Source organism: Hippopotamus amphibius, chromosome 7, assembly GCF_030028045.1.
Source record: "Hippopotamus amphibius kiboko isolate mHipAmp2 chromosome 7, mHipAmp2.hap2, whole genome shotgun sequence".
Lineage (NCBI taxonomy): Eukaryota > Metazoa > Chordata > Mammalia > Artiodactyla > Hippopotamidae > Hippopotamus > Hippopotamus amphibius.
In genome coordinates, this window is record NC_080192.1 from 64,325,998 (window position 1) to 64,343,782 (window position 17,785).

The 17,785-nt window shown below is 41.0% G+C and overlaps 1 protein-coding gene across 2 annotated transcripts in view; it reads left to right on the plus strand.

Annotated features, from left to right (window-relative positions):
* The window catches only part of CTNNA2 (catenin alpha 2), a 1,170,309-nt gene that overhangs the window by 912,563 nt on the left and 239,961 nt on the right, over nucleotides 1-17,785 (plus strand). For both annotated transcript variants that reach the window (XM_057742313.1, XM_057742314.1), the window contains exon 8: nucleotides 1,043-1,123. In XM_057742313.1, the coding sequence (XP_057598296.1) occupies nucleotides 1,043-1,123 (81 nt within the window). The remainder of the gene's footprint in view (nucleotides 1-1,042; nucleotides 1,124-17,785) is intronic.

The following is a 17,785-nucleotide window of genomic DNA, read 5'->3' on the forward strand; positions in this document are numbered from 1 at the left end:
TATACTACCTGGTATCTCATTTCATCATATACACAAATGACTAGAGACCTACTTAGTATTACAGAGACTGAGTGTGGAAGGGGCGTTGACCTGCCACTAGGACCATAAATAAATAAATCTGTAGGGTGTCTGACTAAAGTGTAGATAATTTAACAGATCTGACAAAGAATTTGAGAACAATTTTCTCTTCAAAGGAAGATAATATCATCCACAAAGTTACATAGAGCGCTTTATCCCTGGGAAGCTTGTGCTTGTTGTGGTTTTAAAAAGATAATAGAGATTCTGTTTGCTTTGGTTTTAGTTGTGTTACTACAGCAATGAAAAAAACGGAAAAACAGAAGGGAAATAGAAACTAGTCAACCTTCCAAACTTCCAGTGAATGATTCATCAAAGTTTATTAGTATTATCTTCTGCCTTTGCCTCTGCTTGTCACAGTCCTAAGGGAAACTTTCCTCATGACCTCAAGCTGTGGGTTGCTTATTACCATGGTTAGCATTGCAGGGCATGGCAGAACTGAGACGAAAACACCGTGTTTTCTGGTCAAGCACCTCTTTTGATTTTGATCCAGAAGTTACAAAAAGACCTGTGATATATTGATATAAAATTCTGAATTCTGATCATTTACCTTAAGTTTCTTTTCTAATTTAGTTTTTATTATCTCAATCATCTTCTATGCAGAAGTGTGCTTACATAATAGAAAAACACAAGACCTTTGTATTTGAAGGCAATAACAAAACATCTTTGTGTTTATTTAATCGCTGAATGTCTAGAGAAGGGAAGAAAACATAGATTTACATGGAGTTGAATAGGGACATATGTGTAACCATATTGAGAGTGTATTGATTTTCATCAATCTTTAATTTTTATTTCAGAGAAAATCAACTTTAGAGACCATGTTGCATTAGCTGTGTACTGAAGGGAATCTTTTTTTTTTTAAATGGCATGAACTCTACAACTCAAGTGTGTTTCTGAATTTTTTAACATTTAATATCACTAACACTGAATTTTTCTAAATCAGAAATTATTTCTCTTTTCTTAATAGACTGGAAGAAAAGAAAAAGGAGATCCTCTAAACATTGCAATTGATAAGATGACAAAGAAAACAAGAGATCTAAGGAGACAGGTACTCTTTTTTGCTTTTATTGTAAGTTCATGGTACTTAGTGGTGGTTTCCAAGAATGTCCTTTTCCAGGCTGCCGTGTTAGAGCTGATGTTCAGCCTGTTGTTCTTTATAATATCTACATATACATAGAAACTTTCCATCAACAAGTTAGAATCGGCTGAGCAGACAGATGTAACAGGTGCAAAGGGTGTGGTGATGAAAATAACATTGGAGGTGGGGAAGGAGCTGGGGTGGGGGGAGCCCTCCACTGTCCAGACACAATCTTCCCAGGTGCAGAGGTAATGAATTCTCTGCTTTCTACATCCGGTTTTCGGTTTTTCAGACCCAGGTATGAAAGAACCAGTATCTGATTTCTGCTGGTTCTTACTTAAACTCCCAAGGCAATCAATGAATAAACAAGAATGCCGATGGTTAATGAGAAACACCACTCTTAATCTGATGGGCTAATTAAGGTCTCTGACCCAGTGTAGTTCCTTGGGGACATAAATCTGGGGGAAAATTTGCTTATCAGGTGGTTGCTTGGGAAGCAGGGAACCAAAGCAAGGAGAGGCAGTTGGATGATTTAAATGGTTAATGGCATCGTTTGTCTGAAGGGTCCATGTTGGGGGAGGGGTGAGATATCTCTGGGAAGGGCCCCTTTTCATCTTGAAAGTGCTGCATGAACAGTAGTACCTGTAATCTATAAGACAGTAAGTCTTATTTTATATGTTGCCATGGTGAGCTCCACTGTCTTCTGCAGTGTTCCTTCTCTAAAAGAGACAATACCATCCACTAAATTCGCAAAGAATTCCTTCCTGATGTTTGCCTGAGAGGCATCCTGTCTCCTGCTTTTGCATACATCTATCCCATTCATTAAGTGTTGATTGTGTTGGTCATCTGGAACCAACCACTGCCCTGGAGCCACACCTGCTTTTCTTTCTCTATCTGGAAAAGCGGGACTGGCAGGGCTGCATCACCTAACACTCACTCCTGCTGTTTGTCAGGTACAAAGATTAGCAAGGTGCCTGGGCAATAAGAGCCAAGAAGCATCCTTAAAAAATGGTCTGAATGAGAGGAAGACACCTCTTCAGATCACTGCCAGGGAGTTTCTGGGCTGTCTTCAGGATATCACCAGAAGGTACAGACACACTTGAGCTAACGTCCCCTGGAAGATACCAATTAGTTCTGGGATATGGAGACGCTAGTTTGATTGCCCAGCTAACAAGCCCTTTTGGGGAAAGCATTTTCTCTTTATTTTGCATTGTAAAAAGGAAGAATAAAATACTGTCTTCTTAGGCATTAGTAGGTAATACCCAAAGAGATGTATGGCCAGGTCTGCCTCTCCTTGGCCTCTGGTAGATGGCCTTAGACCATCTTTCCATACAAAGCCCCCAACTGATATGAAATGGTATTTGTAGTAGGAATTGGGATTGGGGTTGGTGGAAAACAGTGAATCGAGTGTCTAGAGCCCAGGATTTTACTTCTAGCTCTGCCACAAAGCTGGCTGTGTGACTGTGGACCCTTCATCTCTTGGTCTCCTCCTCCTGTCTGTAAAAGTAAGAAGTCATACTGGGTCTGTATGCTATCTTTGAATGACTCCATTTATTTCCTCTGCCAGAGGTCCTAATGCCAGATAATCACAGATTTTAAAAAGCAGTGGAAAGGCATCAGGCATCTTCTCTAGGGTTTGCCTTTAGCTAGATTGTCAACCAGGCAAAATCCATGAAATGGTGTTCTTATCTCCCCCCCGTAGGTCTTGGTAGGGACCATTCTTTTACATTCTGGAGTCAACACCCTAAGATCTCTGCACTCATGGACCTGTCAGGAATTTTTTTGTCTCATTAAGAAGGGATGGATAAAGTAGTTTTTTCCTTGGTGTTACAGTTCTCTATAAAACATTGACTCTCTTTAGCTGCGGACAGTGGTGAAATTTGAAGGTGGATTTTATGGTGGAATTTTAAATGCTGTGATGACAAGATCCTTGAAGAGCTTCTTGTAGGGTGGCAGTAGAAGGAATATGTCATCCCCTAAAATCATTCCATGTATAAGATTCTTTTTTTCTGGTCACCCTTCCCAAAGATTGAGAGGAATAGGGTAGAAGAACGGTGTTTTATGATATTCAGATCCAACAGTTATGGCATAATTTCATTCTGCATCCCTGAATTTGGTTCAACATCCTTCTCTTCCCCAGCACGCCTTTGTAGAACTAAGATGGCCTTCATCTCTCAGTTCCGTCCCTACCCATATGTTTGAGTATTTTAATCTTTTTTTCCCCATCTCTTCTGTTTCTCCATGTACACCTGTACTGGTACAAAAGCTTCTTGAGCTAAACAGAAGCTGCCTAGCATTCCTGCAGATGGAACATGCAAGGAGTTTATTAGCTTGGGTCAGATAGCTCTTCAGTTCAGATTTAGGTAGCTAGTTAATGGGATTCAAAAAGTTTTATCTGAGTCCCTGATAGCAGCTATGTGGTGGCCCAGTAAATGCTAGTGGTTCAAAAAATGAAAACTGAAACACTTTCTGTTCCTTCAATTACAGACAAGCCTTTGTTAGAAAAAAATTCTAAATGAAAACCCTCAGCTGTGTGGCTCCACTTCCCTGTACACCTATACTCCTTTATACAATATTTAGAGAAATGAAATCCCATTGGGAAAAAAGCTGAAATCAAAGAAAAATATTTCTAGTGACTTTCGTAAGTTCCCACACTTTATGTCTCCTCCCTCTTCCTTGTAGCCCTAAGGCTGGGCAGTGTCCTTCAGGAGGTGACCCTGGAGGCTTGCAAAGTTCTAGTCACCAAATTAAAAAGAAATAAAGTCAATTACGATCATTATCTTGGACTTGCCTAATGCAGGAAAGTGGATTTAAATTTGTAGACAAGTGAAAAAAAAATCAAGTAATTGAATAAAAAGGATTTCTGTTTAAGTAGAATTTTCAAGCAATTAGAAGTCCCTTGTTTTCAGGCAGTGTGTCCCAAAAAACTGAGGAGTCATAAATGGTGAAAAAGGTTGCAGGAACCCAAGGGTGTTATTTCAACTGATGGGCAGGGATCCATCATGCCAATTAAACTCATGAGAGTGGGCAGTGGGAGAACAGAATCCTTTTAAGATTATTTTGTTTGGAATTAAAAATGGATTTAGGGGAATATAACTGCCAGCTTTAAGCATTATGTTTTAATTTTAGTGCTGTGGGCACAGTATGCCCCATGTCTGAGCTATTGTCACTGCTGTGATTCTGGAATCAGCCCATTATAAAAACAAAAGCTTTTGGCCGAGTCCCTGCTTGAGTACCTAGCAGCCCACATGGTCTGCCCGTCCCTTAGAGAGGGCCCAGTTGGTGTCTGCCAGCTGCTCCTCGATGTCCTCCTTCTATGCACCACCTGTGAACTATTCTAGGCATGGTCTCTTGATTTTCCTTAAGCTTACAGTGATGCTGGTTTATCCTGATTATTATTTTGGTCCTTGTATTAGTCTTTTTTTCCCCCCCAAGTTGATAAACAAATCAGGACCCAAATGTTTTCCTATGAGAAGCTAATAAACAGTAATCATAACATGTGTGTGTGTTGCTAAACTTAGCAGCTCCTTCTCATTCCTCAAACCAATCAATGGCCTAATTCTTATTCCTTCACCCTTAATAGGCATCACAATAATTTGAGCAATGAGATTCAGTAAGTGTCAACTTGATGAAAGTGTCAGTTTTGCTATCACAATCAAAACACGTATAGAATGCTTTTACACTGGGATGCATACTTAATAGAATGGTTCATATAACAAAGGATTAAAAACAAACAAGCAAAGCATATCACTGGATGGTACATTAAAGGTCATTTATCAAGACCCTGCCTCTAGACAGGACTACAGAAAAAGCTTCCAAGATTACTAAGAAATAATTACAGCTGAAGATTCCTCAGCTGTCCCCTTTGTGACCCAATTCCTTATATGAGAACTCTGGCTAAAGCAAAGGCGGGCAGTCATCAGCTAGAGCTTGTAAAATCACTGTCCACAAAATGCAAACCAAATTAGAGCTGACATATATTGAGTCCTTACAATGTGCCAGGCACTGTTCTAAGTTCTCTCCACCAATGGACCACATTTAATCCTTATGCCAGTTCTGTGAGTTAGAAAAGATTGTCACCATGCCCATTTTACAGATGAGGATGGGAAGCCAGGTAACGCACCCACGGCCAAGCAAAGTGTGGGTGCATGGGGGTTCCAGTCCAGGCAGTCTGGCTGTGGGGTCTCGGTTCATAACCCTTCCCCATCCTGCCAACCCACAGAACCAGCGGATACAGTTGGGTCCTCCATATACTAATCTTCTCTCTGGGGGAGGCAGTTGGGAAGGGAGGGTTCACGTAATATGCACAGTGCTTTGTGGTTTCCAACAGCACCTTTACAATTGTGGGGTTGGAGATGGGTGACGTGTACATGCTTCACACAGAAAAAAACATCTGTGGTGCACATCAAAAATAGGGTTCTTGTTTATGATAACATATCATCTCTCAGGTCTCCAGCTGTTATGGTTCTCTGGATCCTCTTTTTAAAAAGTGCTATTATGTTAGGTAGCTGGCTTCTCGAAGCATGAATTATAGACTTTCCAAAACATTTACAGAAGGAAAAGGAATTTTAAGGCATTCAATTCTTTTTCTCACATCTGCTCATGATGGGGCCAATTATTTTTAGATTCATTGTAAGAAAACATTTTGAAATCTTTTATTTCCAGACTTGAAGCTGCTTTTCCTCGTAAGGATATGAGGCTTTCTATATGGCTACAGTTTAAAAATTACGAAATAAAATATTAATTTCCTCCAAATGTTAAGGTTTGTGTTCTCCACACTGAAAACCTATGTCAGAGCTAATAATCCCTGGTCAGATGGCCCACAGGTCAGATTGCCATGCAGAAATGTAGAGACCAGAAAATGATCATATAGCAATTGGTGTTTGAAATACAGAATAAAGGCAACTCTGGGGCAGCTGAACACAAATGAAACACAGAAACACCAAAATCAGAATCAAAAAGGCCAGAAGGACAGGGGCAGAGGTAGAAGAGGGTTCAAGGGCACTCTGAAAGGCCACCTTTGGGCCAGCCCCGTGATCACGGTTGCATATTCAAGCTCTCTCTACCTTAGGAAAGTCCTGTTACAGCAGCCCTGGATGTCAGGCCACATTTGTACATACTTATCTCCTGGAAAACACTCATGAGGTCAGGTTCAAGGGACATGATTTTATCTGTTGCAGACAGTTCTTAAAATATCACTATCAGCAAGGTCTGCCCTTATAAAGACACTGTGGACCAGCATGTAGTCGATGGTTCATGTGTGAACGCAAGCTTGTGGAGGACACCAAGCTTGACCTCTCTCTCACTAGTGAGTCTAGATCACAGAAGGAGTCCAGTAGCTTGATCACTATTGATTAATCAAATAACATGCTGTACCGAGCAGAGGGATCTAGAACACATGTATGAATACGAAACTGCTCAATTAAGTGGAAGCTTCAGCTGCTCATTTGTTCTCATCTGCTGATTTTTCCAGGCCCCAGAAGTCAAGGAAAAGTAGGATGGGGAAGGGTCATAGTAATGCCTGAGTCTCAAAACATTCAAGAGACTGTCTGCTTTGGGTCCTGTCTCCAAAGCCTCCTGTCCTGGGCAATGAGACTGCCATGCAGAATCTTGATCCTGACCCTGGAAGATGCACTGTAGCAGCGGTCCCCATTTTGGCACCAGGGACTGGTTTCGTGGAAAGCAACTTTTCCACAGATGGGGGTGAGGGGTGGGTAATGGTTCAGGCGGTAATGTGAGCAATGAGGAGTGATGGGGAGGGCAGGTGAAGCTCTGTTCGCTTGCCTGCCACTCACCTCCTGCTGTGTGGCTCAGTTCCTAACAGGCCACAGACCGGTACCAGTCCGCGGCCTGGAGGTTGGGGTACCCTGAACTATAGGATTATAAAAAAAATTCTGTCATATTTCCCAGGATGAAATTCCTAAGCAGGAAAATTTGGAAGATTTTCAAAGGTGATGAATCAAACAGCAAGGATTTTTTCTTTCTTTCCTTTCTTTCTTTCTTTCTTTCTTTCTTTCTTTCTTTCTTTCTTTCTTTCTTTCTTTCTTTCTTTCTTTCTTCCTTCCTTCCTTCCTTCCTTCCTTCCTTTCTCTCTCTCTCTCTTTCTTTTTCTTTCTTTCTTTCTTTCTTTCTTTCTTTCTTTCTTTCTTTCTTTCTTTCTTTCTTTCTTTCTTTCTTTCTTTCTTTCTTCTTCTCTCTCTCTCTTTCTTTCTTCTTTCTTTCTTTTTCTTTCTTTCTTTTCTTTATTTTTGGAATGTCCTTTCAGCTTACCCAAACATTTCAGAACACCCATCCTGACTGAGTGAGATTGGCCTATATATATTGCTGGAGGCTATGTTGAGGCTGGGATTTCTTAACCAAAACAGTCACTGAAAGGGAGATAATTTTGAAGTGTGTTCTGCAAGAGTTTGCCACTATGGCCTGAATTGAGCTCTTTGTAGAGCTGATGATAACAGCTAATCGCCTTGATTCTGGCTGAATGCATTCAGTGGCTCTTTGCAGCCAGCTTATGGCCAAATATATCTTGTTCCATTTGACCCCTCCTTGCTGAGGTTACCTTTCATTACCTGAAATGGCTCCTGGTGTCAGCTTTCCCAGGGGAAGTTTTCATCAGGACAGCTAATATTTATCTCCCTATTTCCAAAGGGGGCTGGCTAAATCTGAGGTTTGGAAAGTGAGTCATCTACCTGCAGACTCTGCCTCTCCTGCTGGGGGACGTCCTGGTTTGCTCTAGGATCTCAGCATGTTGTACCTTTCTGGCTCCCGGGGATGTTGCTGAGGATGGCTGAGGGAATTCACCATTGCTCTTTGTTTGGGTGGAAAATTGTGATGAATGATGCTGAAAGCTCAGCCTTTGTGCACTGGGGCTGAATCAAATCTCAGAGATAGAGTTTTGGGTGAAATAGAAAAGAATAGCTTTATTGCTTTGCCAGGCAAAGGGGGACACAGTGGGCTCATGCCCTCAAAAACTGTGTGTCCCTACCTGGGGAAATTTGGTGAGGAGTTTTATAGCAATGCTTCAAGAGTGGGGTTGCTGATAAGGATCAGGGTGTGTGCAGGGCCTGTACTCCTTTAACCTGGCCTGAGGTGGTCCCCTGATGAGCTTCTGTGGGCCTCAATGTTATCAAACTGTGCCCATTTCTCTGGAATGAAGAATGCTTCATCAAGTAGTTAACATGGTTCATTTGGTGGGGGTTTTAGTTCTGTAGAAGAGCTCAAAGATACTGTTATGTATATCCCTTGATGGGGAACCTGGGCCCTGCCCCAAGGCTGCATTGCTATTTCTTGGCTGCTCCTCCTTTGTCTCTGCATCCCCGCCCTTCCCTGATTAGCAACTGTTTGAACCTGCCCTTTGGAACCCAGGAAAGGTCATGGGGGCTGGAGCCTAAACAAGAAATTGGGGACACAGAAAGGCTTTGGTTCCCAGGAGCCCCCACAGGGTCCTGCTTGTTTCATGAAGGCAATGTTGGCTATAATATTCATCTATTTACTTTATATGTCCTTAACCTATCTTTGTCCTTCTTCTTGTCTGAATGAAATTTCCACAATAGCTTAAAGCCAACCCCCTACCCTACCTCCACCCTACATAATTGTGTGCTTCCCACTAAGATCTACTTTTCAAGAAGGTTACAGCCTTGTGCAACTCCTTCCGTTATCATTCCTTAAGTCCCTATCAGTCATTTAGTCCAGTTGATTCCACCTCCTAACTGTGTTTCAAGTGCATTCCTTCCTCTCCACTGCCATTGGCACTGCTTAATTGTTTTTCACAAAAATGATGGTCACAGCTTCATAACCAGTGCGTTGATCCCAGGCTCCTTGCTTTCAGCTCACTGTAGCTCCAGCAGTCTTTTAGGCCAGTATTCGCACATCTTCATGCCTTTGTACTCGATGTTACTTCTGCCTGGAATGCCCCTTTTGCCTCCTTTTATTTTTTTCTTCCAGGAAAATTCACAATTTTTCCAAATCCCTCCCCCCATCACGTGCTTTATTTTCCATTTAGGAAAATTTACAATTTTTTTTACAAGGCTTAGCTTAAATGTCACCTTATCATCACAACTTTATCCAATTCTTATAAACAGGGTTTATCCTGTAGGCTCCTAAAGCATTTTAAAATATCTTTATTTTGACATTTTTTGCAGTAGATTTAAGTTGTTTATGTATTTTTGCCTGTGCCCGTGTCCTAATATTCTTTGTTTCCTCAAGGCATATCTTAGTGCCCAAAATAAAGTAAGCCACCACCACAGAGGTGTTGAAAAGATGAAGAATCCTTTGTATGCAGCCATCCCACCCCAAAATAGCCCAATCATCAACTTCCCTCTGTTCTAAATGCTCATGTCTTTGGTTCTATTGTTTTAAGAACAAGATTTGTTAGCTTGGAAAGTCCATTTTTACTGTGATAATAACGGCTTTTTCCATTTTAAGAGAGAGCTCCTATGCTTTAATCCAGACGTTTCCTGTTGCTGGGCTGGCTTTAGAAACATCAGCTCAAGAACCTGCCAAAATGCAGACACAGGTATCCCCCACTTTTCAAAAGTCCATTTTATGCCACTTTGCTTTGGAAGACGTACATTAGTTCCTGTTTTTGCTAACTGAAAGAAATCTGGAGGATTTTTGCTTTTACCAAAAAAAAAAAAAAAAAAAAAAAGGTGAAATGCAAAGATCTGTCCAACATTTTGCAGCCAATTCTTATGGAGCAGCAAGAGTGGCGCCATCAAGCTTCTTCCCTGGGAACTACACTCAACACCTCAAAGTCCAGCCACCATAGCTTTGAACAGGGTTTGTGAGCATTTGTGCTTTATCTTAATTTATTTAATGGATCCATTGGTGAGATGCATTGTAATGTAATTGCTTCTTTGGTTTACAGCATTTTGGCTTACAAAAGGTTTCATAGGAATGCTCTACTTTCGGATAGGGGAGAAACCTGTATAATGCTCCATCCGGAGAGATTCTGATTTCATGTACTTACGATGGCATTGTAAACTGTGTATCGTAATAAGCTTTCCAGATAATTGTGATATTATCCCAGGTTTGAATTCCACTGCCTTTTTCTGATGATGGGAACTTTTAGAACTCATCACAGTCCTTTGGAAGATTTACTTGAAGATCCCTGAAGCCCTCGAACTCCTTTCTAATCCAATTGGCATCCTCTAGACCTCACCACTTCAGTTACAGTACCTGTTTCGAGGGAGTGAGATCCCATGCTTGAGCCTCTTCTCCCCATGGGCCAAGATTAGAAATGGATGGTCTGATTGTTCACTGTGCTGTCTTGAAGGGCTTGGCAAGCTCTGTGCTTTCTGCGGCAGGGCCAATAGGAGGGGGAGGGGAATAAGGAAGTAGCCTATGGCTCCTAATTTTAGGGAGAACTAAAAAGCTCAGTAATCAAGATAAATAATATTTTTCTGCAGTATTTTAGAAAATTGAAATTAATGCAAAAGAATTCATGATGAACAACTTATCAACATTGTAAATAAAGACAGGATCAGTAACGCGGCAGTGCAGAGCTATATTGAAGCCTCAAGCAAAGAGAAACCCAGCAATACCGCTCCTGTTTTTATTTACAGTGTTGCTATTTTGTTTATGAAGGGTGACTCTCCTTAGTCTTGGCTCTGCTTCAGAGCTTCTGTCTCTTAATGTCTTTTCTGCACCTGCTGTATGAGAAAGTTTCACCCCAAAGTCTCAATGTCAGGTGGTTTTCTTTTTTTCTCCTACATTAGTGGCAAAAGGGCTGACTTTTAAAGTTTATGATGAGATGACATCTTGGACTCCAGATTTGAAGACCTATTTGAATTGTGGTGTCTTTCTGGTTGTCTTGCTCCGCATGCATTTCTTTTCGGTGTTTATCACAGTGACAAGAGCTTTTTTATGGCACTCTGAAGTGCTTCAGAGAAAATGGAGAGCATTTTAATACTGCTGATTTATTCTTTCAGGTCTACAGTAATTTCCTTACTGCCTAATTATAAGGCTCGGCTTAATTTACTCTACACATAATGTTTACTGATGCACATATGGTGCCGCGTTTCAGGAAACCGCACCCAGAACAGGTATTTTTGTCAGGCTGAAGCATGGAAAGTTTCCTTCATGCACAGAAAAAAATTTAAAAATCATAACCATCTCAACCAAAGAATGTCCTCCAACTAGAGGGAGACAAATCATACCCATTTTTAACTTCAGAAGGAAGGATACAGTCTCTTTAAATGCTTATTTTAAAAGCTGAGTGATTATTATATGATTATATGTGTATAAAGATTTGCAGTTACCCCCAAAATCAGAGGGAGGATAGGAGTAGGAGAAGAGGGGAGGTAAGAAAAGAAAGTAATATTTTCCGTGCTTATTTCTCAACCAGTTTTGAAAAAAGAGAGATGGATTCAGTGGTCATGGTCTCAGAAAACTCTCAGCAGTAGAATGGACCTCTGCGCTCTTTTCTGAGAGCAAAAGGTCTTTCTTCAGCATCCTCAACACCCCCTGCAACAGCCTCTGCTTTAGAGATAAGAGCTTATCCCTTTACTCAGCAGCTGGTACCATTTCTGGGCAATTTTAGTAGCTGAAAAATTGAGTTAAGATCAGTTATTTTGTAATTATCAACCATTGATGATGGTTTTGTGCTGCAAAACTGATAATCCTTTTTCTACTTTGTCTAAGTTTAAGGCCCAAATAAAAGCTCCAGTAAAGAACTCTATTTAGAGTTCCAAAGACCTACAAATAGTGATTATTATTGCATGTGAATTCAGGCTTCACAACCACTTGGCTTGCCTTTCCATAGCTCTGAGTGCTAAGGGTGGTCAGGCTTAGGACCTGAGCAACTGCTGCTATTCTGTCATTGAGAGCTGGAATAGCCACTCTCTGGATCATCTGATCCATTGCTCCTGTTTGTACCTGGTTATATATGAAGGTCACAAAAGCAAAGCTGAAACCCACTGAAACTGTTTGACATTTGTTTAACAAGTGTCCATTCTCTCCTTGACACTTTATCTACAATTTGATTCTAAAATCTATTATTATAAAAAGATGTTATTTTTACAGAGTAGCACTTTGAAGTTCTGAAGTTCTGACAATGAGATTACATTTCTTACCAATATAAAGCTGGGAAATTAGTGAACGCAAGTGGGCTGATTCTGAAGGCTGTCCTTTTAATGACTGTCATTAAAGTTGATACGCTTTGATCTTAGTTTATAGCTTTTATTAAGATTCCATTAACGGGACGTCTGTAAGGTAAATATCAACTCATAATACCTTGAGATCCCACATAATAATCAAAATAATAGCCTTCCTGTTTAATACCACCATTTTTTTTTCTTCTTTAAACCATCCATATCTGTGGCCAGCCTCATGCAAGACACTGAACCATGAATGAGATTTTGATAATGACTTTCCTAATTAATCATAGGGGAAAAAAGTAAAGGACTTTCATTTTAGTTGGGGTGGGGGATAGCTGATTAAATGTAGATCGAGAGACTAGCTGCTTGCCTAGTATATTCAGTAAGAAAGAGAGGAATGGATTTTGCCCCAGTGCCCCAGGATTAAAGAAGAACCATTTGTCCTGACGACTTTCGTGAAAAGAGGGGATTTTCCGTCTGATCCAACCATAAGTGCTTGTCAGAAGTTTGGGTGAATAACCAGTCCCAGGACCCCCCTCTCTCATTCCACAATTTCTTGGCTTTTCACGAGTGCATCATCCTGTTAACTCTTAAGGGCAGGACTTCTATATCTTTATTTGATTCCTTCAATTTCAGTGAAGATCAAACTGCCTTTAAATAGCTGCAGTCGGAGTTGCAGCTGCGTGAAGGGGGTGACAGAGAAGTTGAAGAGCACCTTTGGTCAAGGCGAGCTGGGAGGTCCGGGCAGCTGCACATGGGCATGAGGGGAGGGCTCAGAGTCGTGGGGGCAGGAAGAAGGCAGCTAATGAAGCATGCCCGACTGAACAGACTTCCCTCCGCCCCTGCTTTGAAAGCTGAAGGCTTAGATCAGTGTGGCCCTGAGGCTGTATCCATAGATGCCATAATAACCAGGTGAAAGTAGATCGCTTGTGACTTTCGTTGTGTCTGTATATTACCATAGCAACCAGCTTACCTGATGCTCTTTGGGTGCATTCTCTGTGTATTTGTCCAGTGTGTGGAAGTACTCTCAGTACATGTGCTAAATTAGGAGCAAATATCAGGATTTGGAGTCCAGTCCAGGTCAGAACACCTATTGATATATTGAGCAGGCTGGGCAACCCAACCAGATACCCTCCTAGTCCACAGAGTTTTTTAGAAAAGTCAACAACTCCTGCTTTTACATCTAACCATTCCTCTATTCTTTGCCTCAAAGCATCTGCTAGAAAAGAAAATGCTTAGATCATTGAAATAACCTATGTTTTCTAGCAGAGCGTGAGGCAAAGAGAATAAAAGTCAACTTGGTCAAGCAAAGCAATCAGACTAGCCCCTTGGAGGCTCTTGAGGCCGTTTCTAGCCTTCTTAGTTCTCTCTTTCTAAAAAAAAAATTAATTTATTTTTGGCTGCTTTTTGGGTCTTTGTTGCTACACGTGCGCTTTCTCTAGTTGCGGCAAGCGGGGGCTACTCTTTGTTGCAGGGTGCAGGCTTCTCATTGCAGTGGCTTCTCTTGTTGGGGAGCACGGTCTCTAGGCACATGGGCTTCAGTAGTTGTGGCACATGGGCTCAGTAGTTGTGGCTCATGGGCTTTAGAGCACAGACTCAGTAGTTGTGGCGCATAGGCTTAGTTGCTCTGCGGCATGTGGGATCTTCCTGGACCAGGGATCGAACCCATGTTCCCTGCATTGGCAGGGATTCTTAACCACTGCACCACCAGGGAAGTCCCCTTAGTTGTCTTCTTAAGCAGATAATTGCTGGGTAATGTGGATGCTCGGTTCTAAGTAAAGAGTGCATAACTGGAGCTTGAAATAGCCAGGGAACTTAGTTGCCTCACTAGTTTGCAATACTAGCGATACTAGTGAGACAACGTAGTGAGTGGACAGAGTGAGAGGGCTGCAAGACTTAAAATCCACAGATGAAACCACATAAAACAGGTGGCTGCACACCTGTGGCCCAAATCTGGCCTTCTGCCTGTTTATGTAAAGAAGTTGTGTTGTCAGGTTTTGTTCTAAAATGGCAGAGTTGAGTCGTGGCAGAGACCAACTGGCTGCAAAGACTAAATTACATACTGCCTGGCCTTTTATAGGAAAAGTAGGCCAACCCATGCTCTAGAAATAAGAGTCTGCTTGCAATGAAACAAATATGGCGTAAGAGTCTGGGTTTCCTGAAAAACTGAAGGTCCTGAAATCTGACTGTCTCCTGCCTTTCCCTTAAACAGTAATAGCACCAGTCATGTTACAGGATTTCCACAGATTTAGAAATGTGGAGTAATCATTAGGGCTGTGTCTGAAATGAAGCCCCCCTAGGGAAAAATTCAGCAGCTGTTGGTAATGCAACGCTGTACAATAGTTAAAGACAGGAAGTGAAGTATAGCGTACGGTGGCAGAGCTGGGAGAGAGAAGTTAGCTCAGAGGTACGCAGTTATCTATAATTGGAGTAGAGCAGGGGAGCATGGTAAAAGGCTTTCTGTTTTCGAAAATGTGATGGGCCCTTTAATGACCACAAATGGTCAGAAGTTTTAGAAGTTCATTTACAAGTGACCTTTGTGCCAACAGTAAATATCCATCATACATCTTACTTACACAACAACACCTTATTTCCCCAAGTTTCCCATCCTGCTCAAGTGAACTGAAGTGTCACTCATTTGATACCTGGGGTGGAAACTGGTAAGTTTTGGGTGGGATCCTCCCAGAGGCGCTTGATTCTTCTGAGACCCACAGGACTTATGCTGTAATGTGGAATGGCCCAAAATATGACTGTTTCTGGTACCAATCCTGCCACACTGTGGCAGGTGTGTAGAACTGAGTCCACCAGAAAGAAATTGTTTTAGACAGTTGTTCTCCTCTGTATCTTGTTCTTTGCACACTTTTTACAGGCTTCTACTGTTAACGTGCTATTGGTAGTGTGCTATCAGTATTCAATGCTTATCTCTCCCAATTGCCAATGCAATTGGTTGGGGGTGGGGGGTGACAAATCTTTCTTTGAGCAGTATTTCATAAACTTCCTAAGGGACCTTGCTAGAGTTAACTTATCTGAGACAACTCTTAACTCTCTCACATTGGATTCAAGCAGCTAATGCCCATTCAGTGCCAGTTAGTCAATGGCAAATAATAGATAGTCAGAATGAAATATCCAGATATCTAAACTTAGATCCTCTTTTGTGGTAAGCCATGTCTGAGAGGGTATACAGCTGGCGGGGGAGTGGTTGACTAGGTGTGGGAGTGAAGGATGGAAAACAAGATGATCTTTTTCTACCTGGAATTTGTGAATTTGAATAGCCAGATTTATAAACACATGGGCCTTAAGTAAAATAGCGCTATTCTTGGACCCAGAAGACCTGACTATGGCATTTTCTGTGTGTAACCGGGGGACCCTCCCTTTCCTCATCTATGCAACAAAGAAAATGATGCTCACCCACCTGTAAACCACATCTTTCACCCTTACCATGACATTACAAAGAAGGTCAAATGAAATAATGTCTAGGAAAGTTCTCTGCAAGCTATAAAAATGAACATGCACAGGATTAATATAAGGGCAATAAGCAGCCAGAAACTGAGTAAAACTTCCAAATACACAGCAAAATCGGCCTGCTTTTTAGTGTGGGTTGAGGGCTCTGAGCAAGGTGCTTATACTAGAAATATTTTTTTCCACCTTCACCTATGCTACCTAAAAGTTCACGCTTTTGAAATGCCAAAGCTTCCGGGCTAACCAACTGGCTATTTGGAAGTATGTCTGTTCTGATGGAGAGGTGGAGAAATCCTGGGAGAACCAGGAGAAAAAGTCTTTAGTAATAGGATGTGAAGGAAATTAACAAATTTGGACTTTTTTATGGTGTTCCCTAGGCCAGCCTCCAACACACCGAACAGGAGGAACTCATGCTTGCCTCTAAGCAGCATCATTTATGAGGCCAGTCAAGAGTATGCGATTAAGTTGATCACTGTAGCTTTATTAGTAATTGGGAATTGAAAGAGTAGAGGAGTTTCTAGCAGTGAGTGAGAGCAGATGATTTGTCTTATTTTTCTTTGTGTCCCTGGTCAAACGTAGTGCTTGGTACACCCAGAACTCCTCAAATGCTAATAGAAGGAATAAATGAGTGAACACTAATTAGACTGAGTAGAGACGGTGAAATAAAGAAAGAGATAAAGCATATTTTTCCTCTCTGTGAACTTCTTACTACTCATATAATAATGTCCCTGCCTCTTTTGAGCTGATTGTTTTACTACCTACCCCATTTTATTACTGTGCAAAATTTACTCTTATTTCTTTTCTTTGGTCTAACATTAAATATCTTTAAAACTAATGTGGCATTTGTGTAGATTTTTCTTTATGGATCCTTTTTTCCTCTGTGAGATCAGAAAAAGATGTTGACATGCACAACCGAAGGCAAATTATTAAGGGCCCTTTATTACTTTTACAAGAATGAACAGCTAGAGTGAAGAGTGTATGAAGAAAGGGTAGTTTCTTCAATAAATAATTACCAAAACTGGATATCCACATACAGCAGAATAAAATGGGACTCCTATCTTACACCATGTACAAAAATCAACTCAAAATGGATTAAAGACTTGCACGTAAGACCTGAAACCATAAAATTCCTAGAAGAAAACATAGGGGATAAGCTCCTTGGCAGTGTCCTTCACAATGAGTTTTTGGATTTGACACCAAAAGCAAGGCAACAAAAGCAAAAACAAACAAACAAAAACAAGCAGGACTACATTAAACTAAAACCTTCTATACAGCAAAGGAAACCATCAACAAAATGGAAAGGAAACATATGGAATGGGAGAAAATATTTGCAAGTCATATATCTGATAAGGGGTTAATATCCAAAAATATCTTTGGATATCCACATACAGAAGAATAAAATGGGACTCCTATCTTACACCATGTACAAAAATTAATTCAGCTCTTTGGAACTCATTCAACTCAATAGCAAAAAAATAAGAAATAATCTAATTAAAAATGGACAGAGAACCCGAATAGTCATTTCTCCAAAGAGACATACAAATGGCCAACAAGTACATGCTCAACATTGCCAATGATCAGGGAAATGCAAATGAAAACCACAATGAGATAATACCTCATACCTGTTACGATGGCAAGAGAGAACAAGTGTTGGTGAGGATGTGGAGGAAAGAAAACGCTTGTGCACTGTTGGTGGGAGTATAAATCGATGCAGCCACTGTGGAAAACAATACGGAGGTTCCTCAATAAATTAAAAATAGTACTACCGTATGATGTGCTATTCTACTTCTGGGTATATATCCAAAAGAAATGGAAACAGAATGACAACGAAATATCTGAAGTCCCATGTCCATGCAACATTATTGACAATAGTCAAGATATGGAAGCAACCTGTGTCCATCAACAGATGAATGGATAAAGAAGATGTGATATATATATATACACACACACACACACACACACATATATATAATACACACACACACACACACACACACACACACTCAATGGAATATTGTTCAGCCATGAGAAAGAAGGAAATTCTGCCATTTGTGACAATATGGATGAGCCTTGAGGGCAT